This window comes from Sorex araneus, chromosome 5, assembly GCF_027595985.1.
Source record: "Sorex araneus isolate mSorAra2 chromosome 5, mSorAra2.pri, whole genome shotgun sequence".
Taxonomy (NCBI): Eukaryota; Metazoa; Chordata; class Mammalia; order Eulipotyphla; family Soricidae; genus Sorex; species Sorex araneus.
In genome coordinates, this window is record NC_073306.1 from 155771654 (window position 1) to 155788307 (window position 16654).

At 39.0% G+C, this 16654-nt stretch overlaps 1 protein-coding gene across 4 annotated transcripts in view; it reads left to right on the plus strand.

Moving 5' to 3' along the window:
• Positions 1-16654, plus strand: part of SLIT2 (slit guidance ligand 2) — a 342896-nt gene that overhangs the window by 304082 nt on the left and 22160 nt on the right. For all 4 annotated transcript variants that reach the window (XM_055138864.1, XM_055138863.1, XM_004616540.3 and 1 more), the window contains one exon: positions 12562-12655. In XM_055138864.1, coding sequence (XP_054994839.1) covers positions 12562-12655 — 94 coding nt within the window. The remainder of the gene's footprint in view (positions 1-12561; positions 12656-16654) is intronic.

Here is a 16654-nt window from a genome sequence, read left to right on the forward strand (position 1 = left end):
AAGGCAAGCTCCCTACCCACTATACTATCTCTCCAGCCCTCCCAGTCTTTCCGATATATGCCTTTCTCACTGGTGTGAGGTGATATCTCATTTTTGCTTTAATTTGCATATGCCGAATATTAAGTAACAATGAACGCTTTCTCTTATGGCTACTAGCTACCCCTACTAGGAAAGTCACACTTCACGTTGGGAAATCTGTCTTATCATTTCCTCTCCCCATTTTTACTGAGATTATTGGGATCATTGTTGGGCTTTGTGAGTGCTTTATACCTCTTGGTTATTGACCTATTGCCTGATTATTGTGTGCATATATTTTCAGTAGATCTTTATACCTTAGCTCTGATTTCTTTTGCTAAGCCTACTTTCAGTAACTTAGGTAGTCCCATTTGTTTATTTTTGTTTCTGTTGTATTTACTTCTATAGCCAAATCATTGAAGACAGCTCTAAGGTTTATTTTCTGCAGAGCTCTGCCGATATTTTCTTCAGTGTATTTTATAATATGTTAAATGCTGAAGATATTTTGAATTTGGATGTATGTTTTAGGAGCAGTTTGCATGTAATTTTTAATTTTCATAAGTTCTTAATAACAGTGACTCCTTCTGTTGTTAATTCTGTTTCCAGATATATAAAGCTTTTACATCAGAGCAATACAGTTGCCTTTTTTTGTCTTGCAGTCTATTTTAACTAGAGAAAATACTTTGGCAGCTTAATGATATTATGTGGTTTGATTTCCAACTTTTTAAAGCTTTCTTAAGTGCATTTGGATCTCAGAAAACATTTTAGAGATCCTGTATACTCTGAAGTTAATAGACAGAGTCCACTGAGTCCAGAACAACAGCTTGGCTTAACCAAGCCTTATTTAATCTAATTTAGATTTATTTATTTTGAGAGAGGAACTTAAATGGTTCTGCAGTTTCAGTAGCTGTTGGAATTGGCTACATGATTTAGCCTTGGTTTTCCAGAGTGCAATATGAAAGCCATCTCCTCTTGTTTCTTGGGAGAGGCAAATTTTTCCATTTTAAAAATTCAAAAGATATTTATTGAGAAAATACTTTCTGTAAGACATTGTGTTAAGCATTGAAAAAGATACAAAATGCATAAAACATTACCCAGGTCTCCAGGCAAAGTCTTTGCTGGCATTGTTCACTGCAGCTTTTGATAAGGTCACTTAGTCCTTCAGTACAAAGCCAACAATTGTCATATCCCAAGAAAGTTAGCAGCATGATGTAGATACTTCACTAGGTTTTAAGTTGAGAAGTACTTTTCTGAATAAAAAGACTAATAAAATTTTCTGGCCAAGAAGCATTATGAAGCAACCCATTTTATATCTAGAAAAATATAGTAAGAACATGAGATGTTTTCTTGCTTATTTTCTTAATATCCTAATTTATAGGCTTCCTATTTGAATTAGGATTCATTATAGTTTGGAGATTACTCTGTGCAATATCTGATCAAGCACACATCACATTTTTAAAAAAAAATTTATTAGTGAATCACCATGAGGTACAGTTATAAACTCATGAACTTTCGTGTTTGTATTTCATACAGTGATCATTTACCCATCGCTCCACCAAGTGCCCATTCTCCTGCGCCAATGTTCCTGGTATCTTTCCCACCCACCCCCACCCCAACACCCACCACCCCATTCCCTTTTGTTCTCTCTCATTTTGGGTGTTGTAGTTTGCAATAGAGGTATTAAGTGGCCATCACATCACATTTTTCAAGATCTTTTGTACCAAGGAAAAACAAAAAACTACCAGTGTCTAGTGTATGTTCAAATAATCAACAAACTCTCAAGACATCAAGTTTCTTAATGGCTCGGTACTTACAACTAGATTAACCAAGACAGGAGATGGAGGGGGCTGGTTATATCTTACAGGTCAGTTAACTATTTTCATGATTGTCCCAATCTCTGGGTACTAATTCCGGAAGGATCAGATTATTAAAAGGAAAAGTTTGCCCTTACAAAAGGAAAGGAAAGGAAAGGAAAGGAAAGGAAAGGAAAGGAAAGGAAAGGAAAGGAAAGGAAAGGAAAGGAAAGGAAAGGAAAGGAAAGGAAAGGAAAGGAAAGGAAAGGAAAGGAAAAAGGAAAAAGGAAAAAGGAAAAAGGAAAAAGGAAAGGAAAAAGGAAGGGAAGGGAAGGGAAGGGAAGGGACCAAATCATGCTGTTCATGAGTAATCCCTTTCTGAAGAAATATTATTTCCATCCTCTCCAATGAGTATGATAACTTCCCTTTTCAATGTCTTCCCGGCCTGGGATAATAATCTTTTGCAGACTATGACCAAATAGCACTGACCTGCTTCAGCAGAAGAGGGGAAAATATAAATAACTTTTCTCTCAGGTCCAATTCAATTAACCTGTCCAAGGATGACTCCCATAATCCCGTGAGCCATGTCCATCCCCCTGCTTGAGTCCATCAGTCTCCCTGCCAGGTCTGTGAAAGAGAAAGGATTTCTTTTTCCCCTATAACGATCAAATGGGAAATACATGTTTTTAGAAGAAATCAGGTTTTTAAATTATAATGAGAATCATGCAGGTCCGTTTATCTTCATGTTTCTCAGTTTAGTTAGTGTTGTTACCCATACTTTCTTGACTCTGGAGTCCGTATTCTGCCTTTTCTTTTGTTGCTTGACAGACAGGCTATCTGAAAGTCAAGGGTGAACAATCCACCCCATGAGGGGGGATGTGTCAGGAGGGGATGCCATTTGCTAATGCTTTTCTTTACTGCTCTTGCTCCTTTTTAGATTCCATCCTGGGCACTAACATTTAACAGATATTCTCCTTCCAGGTGCTATCAAATAAATGTTTTAATCTACATTTTTCAATAGCCATTATTTAACTTGTGTCTTATAATTTGCTAGTTATCAATGAGAAAGAAATACAAATACACATACATATACACATACAAACTTATTATATATATACATATGTATATAAAGAAAGAGATTTCCTTCAAAGTGTATATTTTAAGGAAATTGAATCTCACATTTTGTTTCACATGACAGTTTGTTTTTCTATGATACTTTCAACTCCTCCTGAGCCTGCGAAACTATAGTAAAACTAGTTCCATTTACCCAGCAAAATTAGAGCTCAGAATGCAACTATTTGAAGAATGATACATTTGACCCTCAAAAAAAAAATTGGCATCCCCTTGATTCTTGTCAGGAACTTCACCAGACATCTCTCCTTGTCACAAGGATATTTGAAAATGCCATAACAGATTAAGTTCAGCACTAGAATTCTGGTCCTGTTGTACAGATTGCCCTCGTATGTTCCTTTTTTATTATTATCAATATTAATGATCCCTTTGTAGTAAAAAGACTAGTACTGTATAATTTATGAACAAGAACAGGCTGCAGTGTCAGTCGCAGACCCCTCTCCTCGCAAATTTTCCATCCATGAACCCAAGACAGAAAATTTCTGAGATTGTTTTCATCTCAGAAATAAATCTGGTTACATTAGCAAAGTGAACAACGGTTTACTATATACTCATATGATACCATATACTCATATCTAAAATGTGTACATATACTATATCTAAAATGTGTGATACCATATACTCATATCTAAAATGATTTTTGCTGGAGATATGCATTTCTAATGTGAATTTTAAAGCCTATTTTTAAAATGAAAATGAGATACTTATTAATTCAGATCTACTTAGTCCTGTTACTCCATTAGTGTGAACTAAGTAGCTGGTTTAAACAGAGTATTCGGAAATAGGAAAATTATAGAAATTTTAATCTCAGGACAAAATGACCAACCTGTGTTCTATTAAGCAGACTTTGGGAACTATATCTACCTAGATTAGATTAATCTCGCCCCCACATCCCAATTTTTTGGAGATAGAAAACAATTTTTCACCCACCTACTAACACTTCAAAACTTCACTCTCACTGATTAACAGTTTGCAAAATCAAATGTCTCTGGGGTAATAATGAATTTGGGGGCAGAGTGGTGTAATGACAGCAGTGTTTTTCAACCAGGGTTAAAGGGTCTCTTGTGGACCTCCAGGATAATCCAAGTTAGTCACAAGTGGAAAATCACATAAACAGGGGGGCTTACATGAGACAAGAGGTATAGCTGGTAGGAGAAGACGTTTACAGGAAGGAAACGATTCAAAAAAGGATCTGGAGGCTAAATAAGTTTGATAAACACTGCTGGTTTGCATAATAATGTCATCCAGCCAATTTCCAGGTCAACAGGTTGTCATATTCCTGTTAGTAAGTAAAGGATTTGGGAAAAACAGACTTACTTCTCCAAAAATTTGATTGAGACTTCTCTAGGGTAAGGATGTTGTCAGGCCACCCTTTTCGCCTTTGCTAGACTCTGGCTGAAGATAGTTACCCTGGAATTGCATTATTGAAAAAAAAAAAGTTAAGTCACTTTTTTCTGGTCAAATAAAAATTCTCCCTCCAACTACATGTCCATAAGTCCTAGTAAAAGTGATTAACACCTCTTTTATTAGTTTTATTAATTTCTTGAAGGTTAATACTATGCCCACAGATTATTATTTGTTAATTTGCCAAATAATCACTGTAGTTATGTATTTTTAGCAATTTCATTAAAGGTGGGAAAACCATGACATTTAAGGACATCTTGCTATTGAAATTTGAATGTGTAGGAAATGTAAAAATCATGAAAGTGATGATATTGAGTGCCTGTATCATCCACTTATGTGATTTGATGTCTTTGGCAAAAGTTAAGATGATAAAACATATTCAAGGTTATTGTGTGTTTTTGTCTGTGGGCCACACCTGGCTATGCTCAGGGCATACTCCTAACTCTGCTCTCAGGGATCACTACAGAAGGCTCAGGGGACCTTTGTAAGTAACGATAATATGGGTATTGGGTAGCTATTTTTAAGACCATTTGTTACTCAAACTTCAAACCAATCTTCAAATTAGTATGAAGTCAATAAAGCAAACCATTAAACTCACTCATCATGTCCTCTCTGAGGCTCAAGTAGTTTGTCTTTCTCTTGCCTTCACCTTAGTGAGCTAATGGGAGGAGAGTTTTCGCTGAGGATAGCGTTGCTCTTCCTTTGCATGTTAACAAGTCCCCTTTGAGGAAGGATCACAGGGTAAAACACTCTCCTGGCCATGCGGGAAATATTATGGTCAACTGCCTCCTGAAATCTGTAACTCTGTGCACTGCTGTTCTTGTGCATTGTTTATTACAGACTTCTAACCAATGCTCAGACACCTGAAAAAACATTTCAAAAACAAGTTAGGAAAATAGGGGCTGGAGAGATAGTTCACTGGTTAGGGCATTTGCCTTGCATGCCGCCGACCTGTGTTCAACACCTGTATGGTCCCCTGAGCACCATCAGGAGTGATTCCTTCAGGAGTTCAAAGCCAAAAGGAACTCCTGAACACTTCTGGGTGTGCCCTCCCCCACAGAAAAATAAAGTAAACCAAAAAAATGGAAGATTATTACCCATACTCAGCCCTCCAGTCTTTAGAATTTGCCAGCTAGGATTGTTTTGCTAGTGCTGATACAGACAGTGCTATATCAGCCACATAGGTGACTTAGATAATAAAAATGTTTTCTTATAGTTCTGGAGTTTAGAGGTTCTCAGGCCAGGTGTTGCAGTGAGTTTCTCTGAGGGCTGAGCTGCAGCTTCCCTGCCGACCTGCTGGTGGTTATCTTTGTCCTACTCACATAAGGTCATTCTTCCTCTCCAATAAATCCCTCTCTTTCATAAGGGCGTCATCCACGTTGGCTTAGGACCTCGGCTCATGACCTCCTTTTAGCTCACTTACTTCTATAAAGACCATATCGTTATATAAGGTTATATTCTGAGGGATGGGGGACTTCATCATCTTTGGGGGAGAATACACAATTCAACCTATAATACATCATCAAGGTATGTAAAATGCTTTTCTTTGCAACAAGAAAATCTAGTATTTCTTTAGTGATTTTTTTTCATTGAATCACTGTGAGGTAGATGCTTAGAAAGCTGTTGATGATTAGGTTTCAGTCATGCAATGTTCCAACACCCATCCCTCCACCAGTGTACATTTCCCAGCACCAGTGTCCCCAGGTCCCTCCCATCACCCCCCTCCTCCAGCATCCTCTGTGGCAGACACTCCCCTGCCCCCACTCTCTCCCTCGCTTGCTCTCTCTCTTGCTCTCTCTCTTGCGCTCTCTCTCACTCACTCGCTCTCTCCCCTTTTGGGTATTGTGGTTACAGATACCAAAAGGTTATCAGGAATATCCTTTATCTACTTTCAGCACTCAGTTCTTGTCCAGCACGATCCTTCCCAGATATTACTGTCATACCGTTCTTTTCCCTAGTTGATTCCGACCATTGTTCAGTCCTTCTTGAGCCTGTTTTCCCTGGGTCATGGATATTATACAGAGTGAAATGAGTCAGAAGAAGAGGGACAGATATAGAATGACTACATCCATTTGTGGTATACACACACACACACACACACACACGCACACACACATACGCATATGACTAACATTCTTTCGTGTTCTTTATGTCACTGGAAGGTGCTTCCAAATATGCGTACCAGGACTCTGCAAGTCCCAAACAGCTCCCACTCCCCATTTCCTTGCCTACTTAATCACAAGCCTCCATTAGTTTTGCTTCTTAAACATCTATTCAGGACGTTCCTCTCTCTTCCAGTGCCTGAGTGCAAGCAAAGACATCTCTCATGTGCATTTGTTCATCCCCTCTCTTATCTGTCATCTTCCAGCAGGCCAGAGATCACTTTGCTAAGCGCAGATAGTTGTCGCCTGAACATCTTCAGTGGCTGCAGCCCCTCCACAGAGCCCATTTCCAGAGAATCGAGGCTTTTGACTGTGTTGTGATCCCTGACCTCCGCTGTGGCCTAGGGCCAGGCCTGCTGGGGTGGTCACTTCCCAGCTCCAGACCATGCGGTCATAAACGCCACCATCCACCTGCAGCTTGCCTCACCCATACCCTCTTCTCAGTCTCACTGAAAACAGCATTCCTCACAGTCACCCCCCCTCCTAGAGCACCAGGACATTTTCTGCTCAGCATCCACCACATGAGTAGCTTAATATCTACTTTTGAAATGATTGGACCGACACTTTCCTTCTTGGTGAGCTCCCAGACAAAATGAGATAGTGTTTTGTTAACTGTTATTCACTGTAATACCATAACAGACACAAGGCCTCATAGTCACCATGCAAAGTTTATGGGGATGTTAAGTATCTGATCTACTCTGGGGCATTGGAAAAATTTATAGGCATTTGACATTGTAGGTATCATGAAACAAATCTGCAAAGTAGTATTGAAACCATCTTAGAGACTGGAGAGTTAGTGAAGCGGGTAGGGTGCTTGCCTTGCTCACAGCCAATTCAGGTTCTATCCCTGGCATCCTGTATGATCTTCCCAAACACTGCCAGGAGCAACCCCTTAATGCAGAGCCAGGAGTAACCGCAAACCACTGAGCATTTCCGGGTGTGGTCCCAAAACAAATAAACAGAAAAGTCCCTATTTTAGTGGTAATAAGAAAGGCATAAATGAGAAGATCAAGGAAGATACTAGAAGTGCAGGTAAAAGCTAAAAAGAAGGAATTCCTTCTATTTAAGATGGAAGAAACATTAAAATAAGAGAGATTGTTGGATCTGAAATGAAGCAAAAAAATGAAGCAAAAATCAAACACAACTCCAGGATAACTTCCCTTAAGAACTCACAAAACACACTGGGATTATAGCATCATTGCATTATGACTGTGAGTAGTATGTGTGTAGTATGACTGCCTTGGCCAGCTCTGGGCGCTTGGAACACTGTGGCTCTCTGTCATGTTTCCTCTAGTGAGCCGCTGTTTGCATTGCCCATCTCGTCCAAAATCTTTCTCTCCATTGAATACTTTCAGAGTCACGGTTGACCTTGCACACCAATTTCTGATTCTCATTTTGCAGATGAAGCATTGAGACCCAGAAAAATAAAATAGTTCATGTTTCTGCAGCCAGCCCACAGATAGTGAGTAAATGGCAGGAGGCCCTTCAAAGCTATAACCCAGTGGTAACTCAAATGTCACTGTACTCAATAAACCTAGTCTCCCTCTAGCATCTCCTTATGCTATTTTTCTCTTGACAACAATAACACTGATGATCCAGCTTTTTCTGCTTTCCCCCCAAAGTGAGCATAAATTTATCACCTAAATGGAGACCTGAGTGTCCGTGGCAAGTATTGATGCTTACCGTAGGACACAGATGTAAACGGAACATCAGATTCTCCAAGTGTTCCATAAGTAGTGAATTCTGTCTGCCTTTTAGGAGGAGTCTCTCTAGAATGCTCTTTATTCAGGACCGCACTCTTGTCTTGACCGCTTACAGCTCCTGTGACTTCCACTGTGGAACGTGACCATTTTCCATCCTTCTCTCTGTTAGAGTTACCTGGCAATCACGTGACAGTCCCAGTCACCTGACAGGAAGAGTCAGATGATATAAGGATTAGGGACAAGGTCTTACGGAAATGAATCCTGTTTCAGGACTTGTAGTCCTTATCTTCACAAGGTTTTGTACCTCATTGTTAACCTTTGTCTTCCTGTGAGGTGACTATAATTCCCCTTGTTGAGGACTCTTGTCTCTTCTTCACAGCTGACACATGCAGGCATATCTACACACCCCTTTCTTCTATCAACAAAAGAGCTGAAAACTAGAAATGTGAGGAAAAACTACATTAACTGTCAGATTAAAAGTTAAATCACAAATTTTAGAAAAACATAGCATTAATATTTAGCCTCTGGGTTTTTTTAAGGCTCTACAGCTGAAAGCAAAGATATGGTACTTTCTGGAACATTAGTGACATAGGTTGGAACTGAAATGTAGAGTAAACATGTGTCAGGACCACAGTGTCTTAAAGTGTTCATGAGCACCTTTTTTAAAAACTTAATGTTTTTTACCACTCAAATGAGCTAATTGGCTTTCATCATGCCAAATAAAAGGCATACAAACTTGAGGGATTGAGCCAAAGTATAGTGAGTAGAGCATTGACCTTATATGTGACCATCCTGGGTTTGATCCTATATGGTTCCCTTATTCTATTAGGAGTGATCCCTGAGTAACCAGGAGTAAACCTGGAGTACTATCAGGTGTGTCCCCACCCCAAAATATAGACTTGTTGATGGGGTAACAGATGACAGTAGTAATTTTGTATATTAGAATAAAACTATAACAAAGCGTTTCCCCCTTTGCTTTCTATCTCCTCTGGAAATAAAGCAACCAGTGATAATTTTATCTCAGTCCCTGGAATATCAATATCAAAAATTTATCTTATTTTTTTTATTTTTCCTTGGGATTTTTTCCTCAAAAACTCAGTACTGAATCTAATTTCAGATATTCCAAAAGTAAATTCTAAACATAAAATGCAATATATTCTTCCAGTACTAGAAGATAGGAGAGAATATTTTTTTCAATAGTAACTGAGACCATACCATCTACTACATTATTGCTGCATTTTACGTGTATCCTTCCTGCTAAACCAACGCAATGTGTTTTTTTTTTAATTTTTCTATTGAGTCACCATGTGGAAAGTTACAAAGTTTTCAGGTTTAAGTCTCAGTTATACAATGCTCGAACACCCATCCCTTCACCAGTGCACATATTCTACCACCAAGAATACAGTATAGCTCCACCCCATCCCCCCACACCCTAGTCCCCCCACACCCCTGCCCCCCCCCAGCCCAACCCTATGTTTTGATGTCTGCCTTTACTAGTGTGCTATAGACCTGAAGTTTAGCATTTGTCTCTGGGGCTTATGTACTTTCCATTTTATCTTGAGCTTTTAAGTCTTGAGTCACACCACTGTGTCATGCCACTTGAATTGAAAAGTTCTTTTACCAACTCTAGAAGAATCTAATATATCTAGAAAAATATTAAAGAAATCATCCAATGAAAAATGTTTACATTCATTTTCCTACTTTCATTCATTTATTGAAACTGGTACATATTGTAAGTATTATATAAATATTACATAAATTAATGCACAAGACATGTACAAGAAAACATGGCACATAAAAATATAGATAGATTAAAAACAGCTGAAATAATGTAGGGCAATTTCACTATATTTCACATCTTCCCTTCCAGAAAGAACAGGATATGTCATGGACGGGAAAACTGACAGAACCTACAGAAGCTATTAAAGCAAAGGGCAGCGTCATTAGCCAAGCCATGAAGCTGATATGTAGTCATAAAATAATGATTATATGCAAATGACAAGTGTATAGGGGAGACACTTGAACTTTAAATGTGTGTTAGGTAGTAACAGGAATCAGAAAATGCTTTTGTAATATTTGTTTCTACTTGTTTTGGCGCTACTTAAGACCCCTTAAATAATGAACCTTATCACAGGGCATGACTAAGTAATGTCATGAAGAATGATCACATTCTTCTTTAACAATGATTAACATCACTACATCACTATTATTCTCTTCTTTAAAAATAGATTCTTTGTAACAGAGGGAATATGAGCATAAACTTAGCTTCATACCCTTAAATTAGCTGCATAGCCTCCTTACAACCATTAATAATAGTTTTGGCCAACATTTCAGCCGACAGGGTTTTAAAATCATCTCCTTCCTCATTCCTTTTCTGATAAAATTTATGTTTGGAGTAAGGAGTCAAGTTTTATTCTCTAGAAATGAAATCTGGCATTGTATATCCAGCTCAGACATTCTCTTCTGGAGTTTGGGAACCAACTGGTGGCAGAATCTATTCCCATCACCCCTCCTAGCAGTCTAGCAGAGCACCATGTGAACTATGGTTTAGATTGACTTAGTAGGATTGGGTGTGGTTGGGTTGAAAAAAATCAAAATGAACAAGGGATAAAACATTTCCTCTGTCTTCGTGTTTTTTTAGAAACAATTTCTTATATGATTAAGTGAGAATATATAAAATGCCACATATCTTAAATGTTTCCCAGTATCAGCTATTGCAAACTGCCTTTGATTAGGACTGCTATAAAATATCATGTATTTAATTATTTCAGTTTGACCAGAAAAGTACAAGTTATATCATCAGGTAGGCTGATAAATTCTAATGAATAGATTACATCAAGCTATAAATAATACCAACTAAACGGAGAAAATTTTAAACAAAATCTCTAAAAGTAACTCAACATGTGTCTATTGTTAAAACTTTTTCTGTCATAGATTTAGAAATAATGAAAGCATTCTTATAGAATACATACATAATTTTCAGTGCAATTCATCCACTTTAATAGAAAGGAAATCTTACTCATCGTATGCCACATTATTGTAATAACAATATAAAAATTTATGTATTTGCATCATGGGGGGAAAGTCTTTGAAGTGTAAATAACCTGCCACATTTAATTGCCAGGTAATTATTTCTACTAATTAGCAATGCTTTATTGTAAACAGATGAAACATAAATGAGAAATGCTCTGAATATTTGAACTTTTTGACTGATATAGTTTAAATACACAAACTTTGAATAAGTAATATCTCAAGTAGCGTCTTGGAAGTGAATAGTTGCCTACAGGTGTGTAGCTTTATTAATTGATTTATTGTCTATTAAACAATTTTAAAGCAATGTAGATGAAAAGGTAGAAAATAAAAACTTTTGAATCATTTTCCAGTCACTTTCGTATTTTACACAATTACTACAAGTCTTTTCACTGAAAAACCTATTTTCCCAATAAATCTGAAAATAAAATACAATCATGTCATTTGTAGCTGAAGAAATTTCCTGAGCCTGACAAATATACAGTTCCAGATAATTTCTAGAATCTGCAGGACTATGCAGCTATCACTTACTAACTGACAAAAAATAAACATACTTTATTAGGTAGATAATTCCATGAAAATATGTATGTTCATTATCTAAGCCAATTCTCCTTTTGTTTTTTTCCCCCTTCTTATCTAGTGGATGTAGCTAAGGAGAATTCTATTGAGCTTTTGCAGAGAGTCATAAGAGAGGAACAAAGTATTATTCTTCTTGATTTATATTGGAGATTCTGAAGATTTAATTAGTGGTCTTGATTTATGTTGGAGACTGTGCAGAGTTGAGGCTTATTATCTTTGAAAACATTATTAGCATTGTAATACAGGCAAAAGATAGAGCACACAAGTTGATTCCATTTATGTCAAACTCAAAAACTGTTAAAACCAACATTTACTTCTGTCGGGACAGATTACTGTCAGGTTCTTGAGATTCTGGTCAATAATGTGTTTCTGGAGATAGAAGCCACTTCCATAAAGTGATACCATTTTGTGAATATTCATCAGCTACTCCTGTGTCCTTTAGATATATTGTCACTCAAAAAAGACCAAAAGGAAATAAATAAAGCAGCAGAAATGAAAAGCATCCAGATTTCCTTTCAAGCTCAATAGTTGAGCCTTGCAGACGAATCCCAAAACAGTTATTTGTTGTGCCAAATCTTAAACTGCTTCACAACAGAACCAACATTTGGATTTCTACTTCCATGTCTTGTGATTATAATTTCCCCAATCACAAGCTGGCATGACCTAGAAGACCCATGACAAAGTAGACTAGGGGAACGTTGTTTAGCCTTTCTTGGTGAACTAACACCATTGGCCATGTTACAGGCGAATTGTGTGAGGAGAAGCTGGACTTCTGTGCCCAGGACCTGAACCCCTGCCAGCATGACTCGAAGTGCATCCTGACCCCAAAGGGATTCAAGTAAGTCAGGGGCCTCCTTGAACCTCAGAGGGTGTGGAAGGGCTTTTCGTGGAGGAACCCCCCCTACCCCACCTTGGGTCAGGATCCATGGCAGCTCTGTTCATGTCCGGCCACTGCATGACCTTGTTCTTTGTACTCTGAAGAAGATAAAACTGTCATTTAAAAATAATAATAAAGTAGCTGCTAATTGTGTCTATTTAAATCTACTTGAAGGGCAAAATTTAAATTGACTTGAAGGTTCCATCTTCCAGGCGCTTTAGTATGCGGAGGTTAGTCCGCAGTCAAGTAGTATACCATGTAAAGCAGTGCCGAAGGTACATGCCTTCCTACTGGAAAGTGGCCATGTTTTCTTCAAGGAGAGGAAGGTAGAATGATTCTATGTGATTGGCTGCCTTGGAAGGTGTTGCTTTATGTCTATTGTTCCTGGAGCTATGATGGTGGCCCTTCCACCTTGGTTTGTCTCGAGTGGCATAATGAAGCCTGTAGTCCCTGAACTCAGAACCTGGTCACCATTTGTTCCTTCTTAGCAATCTTCATTAAGTGGGTTGGCATCAAGTTCAGTGACTCCTTAGGCACAATCTTGGTATATGTTAAAAAATCTATCAACAACAACTTCTTTTCTCCTAGCTGGCAGTAGCGTAAAGATCACAGGTTCAGTTTCTTCACGGTAAATGTGGGGAGACCAGGCCCAGAGAGGACAGGGGGCAGTCTGAAGGTTATTCATTGCTTGAACCCTAGCTGGGTTTTAGACTTCCCCATTGAATGATTTTTTTCTAATACAGGTGATTGTATGGTAGGTGGGGGAGGGTTGCCATTCATCACTATTACAGATGGTTGGTCAGGGGTGAGCTGGATTCTCAGGAATGACACGGCTAGGTTCAGAAGTTGAACTGTGCTTACATCAGACAGCTATCAAAGACTGTTATTTGTTCCTTACCCAGTATTTATTGAACGTCGGCCATGGGTCAGGGCATGTGGTAATATGGCCATCAAATGTGTTCATAGTGCTTTATAGCTGCTCACTCTCACTAAGGTTATTTTCTCTGTGAAATGATGCAGACCGAACTGTCAGAGGACTTACAGAGTTAAAAATTACCCAGACCAGGAAGATTTTATTAAAGGAGATAGGATTTGAATTGAGACTCTAACATCCTGGATCACGAATCATGAAATCCCCGTTAATCATCTATTTCTTGAGTGGGCTCAGGAACCTCTCTATTCGTCCTTTCCCTGAGATCTTAGAAGTCTCTCTCGACTCGGCCCTCTCAACGATGTTGCACTGGAGGCTCTTTCAGGGTCAGGGGAATGGGATCCAGCTTGTTACTGGATTTAGCAAATGAATACACCATGGGAAGCTTGCAAGGCTGTCCCATGTGGGCAGGAAACTCTCAGAAGCTTGCAGTTTCTCCCAGAGGGAGAAGTAGGCTACAAGATATCGTGAAGCAGCCGCACTTCTGGGAGCTCACTTTTAAGTCTCTGAATGTTGGCCGTTGATGGAATTACACATACTTGGGTTCCTCTGCCGGTACGTTCATGTGTGAGGCCTGTCCAATCGTGTGGAGAGGGGCCTCGAGTATGGCTGCAGCTAGGTTCCAGTGGTCTTCGGCCGCCGGGAGCTCTGCTCGGGGTGGGGAGGGAAGCTGGAGCCCATCCCCTCCAAGGAGTCCCGGGGAAGACAGCCAGGCGTGCGGGCAAGAGATTCTCTGCATCGCTCTCTTCTGGGAGCTTGCTTTTAAGTCTCTGGGTACTAACCGTTAATGGAATTACACACACCTGGGTTCCTCTGCCTGTACCTTCATGCATGAGGCCTGTTCGAACGTATGGAGAGGGGCCTCGAGCATGGTTGTAGCTAAGTTCTTGGTCTTCAGCCGCCAGGAGCTCTGCTCAGGGTGGGGAGGGAAGCTGGAGCCCATCCCCTCCGAGGGGCCCCGGGGAAGACAGCCAGGCATGCGGGCAAGAGACTCTCTGCCTGGATACTTATCAACAAATCAGCAGATATTCTAGGTAGAATGGAAGAGTGGGTTAGTATTAGAGCCCCATTGGGCTTCAAAGATCCACGAGCAAAAAGTATTTATTCTTGAGTTTCATTTAGAGATTATTGTTGTTGTTGCTTATTTAGGGGTGACACCCAGACCTGTTCTGAGGTTTCCCTTGACTCTGCACTCAGCAGAGTCACTACTGGTGGGGGTTGTGGACCTGTGGGGTACTGGGGACTAAAGCTCGGGCAGACTCTAGCAAGGCGAATGCCTAACCCACTGTACTGTCTCTCTGGCCCCTCATTTAAAGAATTTCAGAAGCTCATTTTGGTTTAAAATCCATCATCGTACAATAGGCAGACAGTACAGCACCTCCTCTTGCTGTATTGAGAATATCTCTCACTCCACTTTTTTCATTACATATTAGTTTCCCAACCTAAGCAAAAAGACAAGCTGAACTTTTTGTTTTATATAAAATCCACATCACATCCTCGCTAAAACTTATTTTAACTCCAAATGTCTTTGATTTTTCCAAAATTAAACTTAGCACCCAAAAAGCACATCACTTACATAACAAATAGTCCCATTTCTTAGAGGACAGAGCCTCTGGGGCAAATGCACTCTGCTTTAGAGGTTTCCCACAGCCTTGTACATTGTAACTATAAAATAGAGTCTTAGACTGAACAGGATTTAAAAAGTAAGCAAGTTTCATCTTCAGAATGAATCTTCAATGTCTTCCCTTGCTATCAATCGAATTGCCCACATTCAAGGCTATTTTATGGGATTATAGGATTATAGGTTAGCTGCTTCAGGAGGCCATTGTCACCAGCAGCTATTTGTGAGCTTCTTTTATAGCTGTTGGCAGAAAATAGGTTAAATCATATTGTACTCTGCTACTCCCATATTGTAAATTATCACACACTTGGGGAGAGAGAGTTGCAAAAAGAAAATGGACTTATAAAGCAAAACCCCATGAAACCGAGAACGAAAATTCCTGACAAATGTTGTTTACAAAAGTCGTATTGTTACTTCAACTTCATTTTCTTATTAGCAAGCCAGCAAAGCTGACCTTACTTTTCTTGTTTTACTCCATACCTCATAAATCCCCTAAATTGTTTTAAGATATTTGTAGACCATGCTATGCCATAAGCCATATTTTTCAGGCATGCATATTACTTGGCTATTGAACAGTATTTTTTTTATATGTGTGACTTTCATCCTCACTTCTTGTCAGACAATCGAGTTGAGGGAATGGATCCTTTTTCTTGATAATAAAAACTTCTAGAAATTCTTAATTATTTTCTTCCAGTTTGATCCTTGGTTTAGAAAGCAAAAGAAGGAGAAAGTTGTTGGTCATAGAATGAATCCAAGTGCTAATGGGCTTGAAAAATAGCATTTGTAGTGTCGGGAATGTAAAATAGCTCTTAAGAGAATCACTGTGGTGAACATGTGGTTCTCTTATCTTTTACTTTGATTTCTTTTCTCAGATAAATAATTCAGAGGGTTTCCAAGCATCTCTTCTTTCTTGTAATGCTCTGCACTTCAGCTGTTCCACCCACATTAACACTGATGCACACTCAGGCCTTGTCCATCAAGTTGATAATGTATATGGCCACTTAGGATCTATTTAAACTTCAGAGTTGTGGTTTGCTTTGTTATCATTTAGCATTAAAACCACTAGCTCAAGAACAGGCATGCTTTTGCGGTGAGCTTTTTTATGTCTTAATTTATACATACAGGGCTGAAAGTTTGCTTGTTATTTTGAGGGGGTATCTACTCTCATTTATTTATTTATATATTTAGTTTTTATTCTTCCCCCCTCCTTTCTATTGAATCACACCACGAGATACACAGTTACTAAGGTGTTCGTGGTTAAGTTTCAGTTGAACAATGTTCCAACAGTTAATATAATTCAGTTCTCTTGTACTTCTTACTCTATACCTGATATTTTCACACAAAACTCATGGCATTTGGTAATATCCATACTTACTTGGGTGTCTTCAGTTATCCTAGTCCAGTTAAA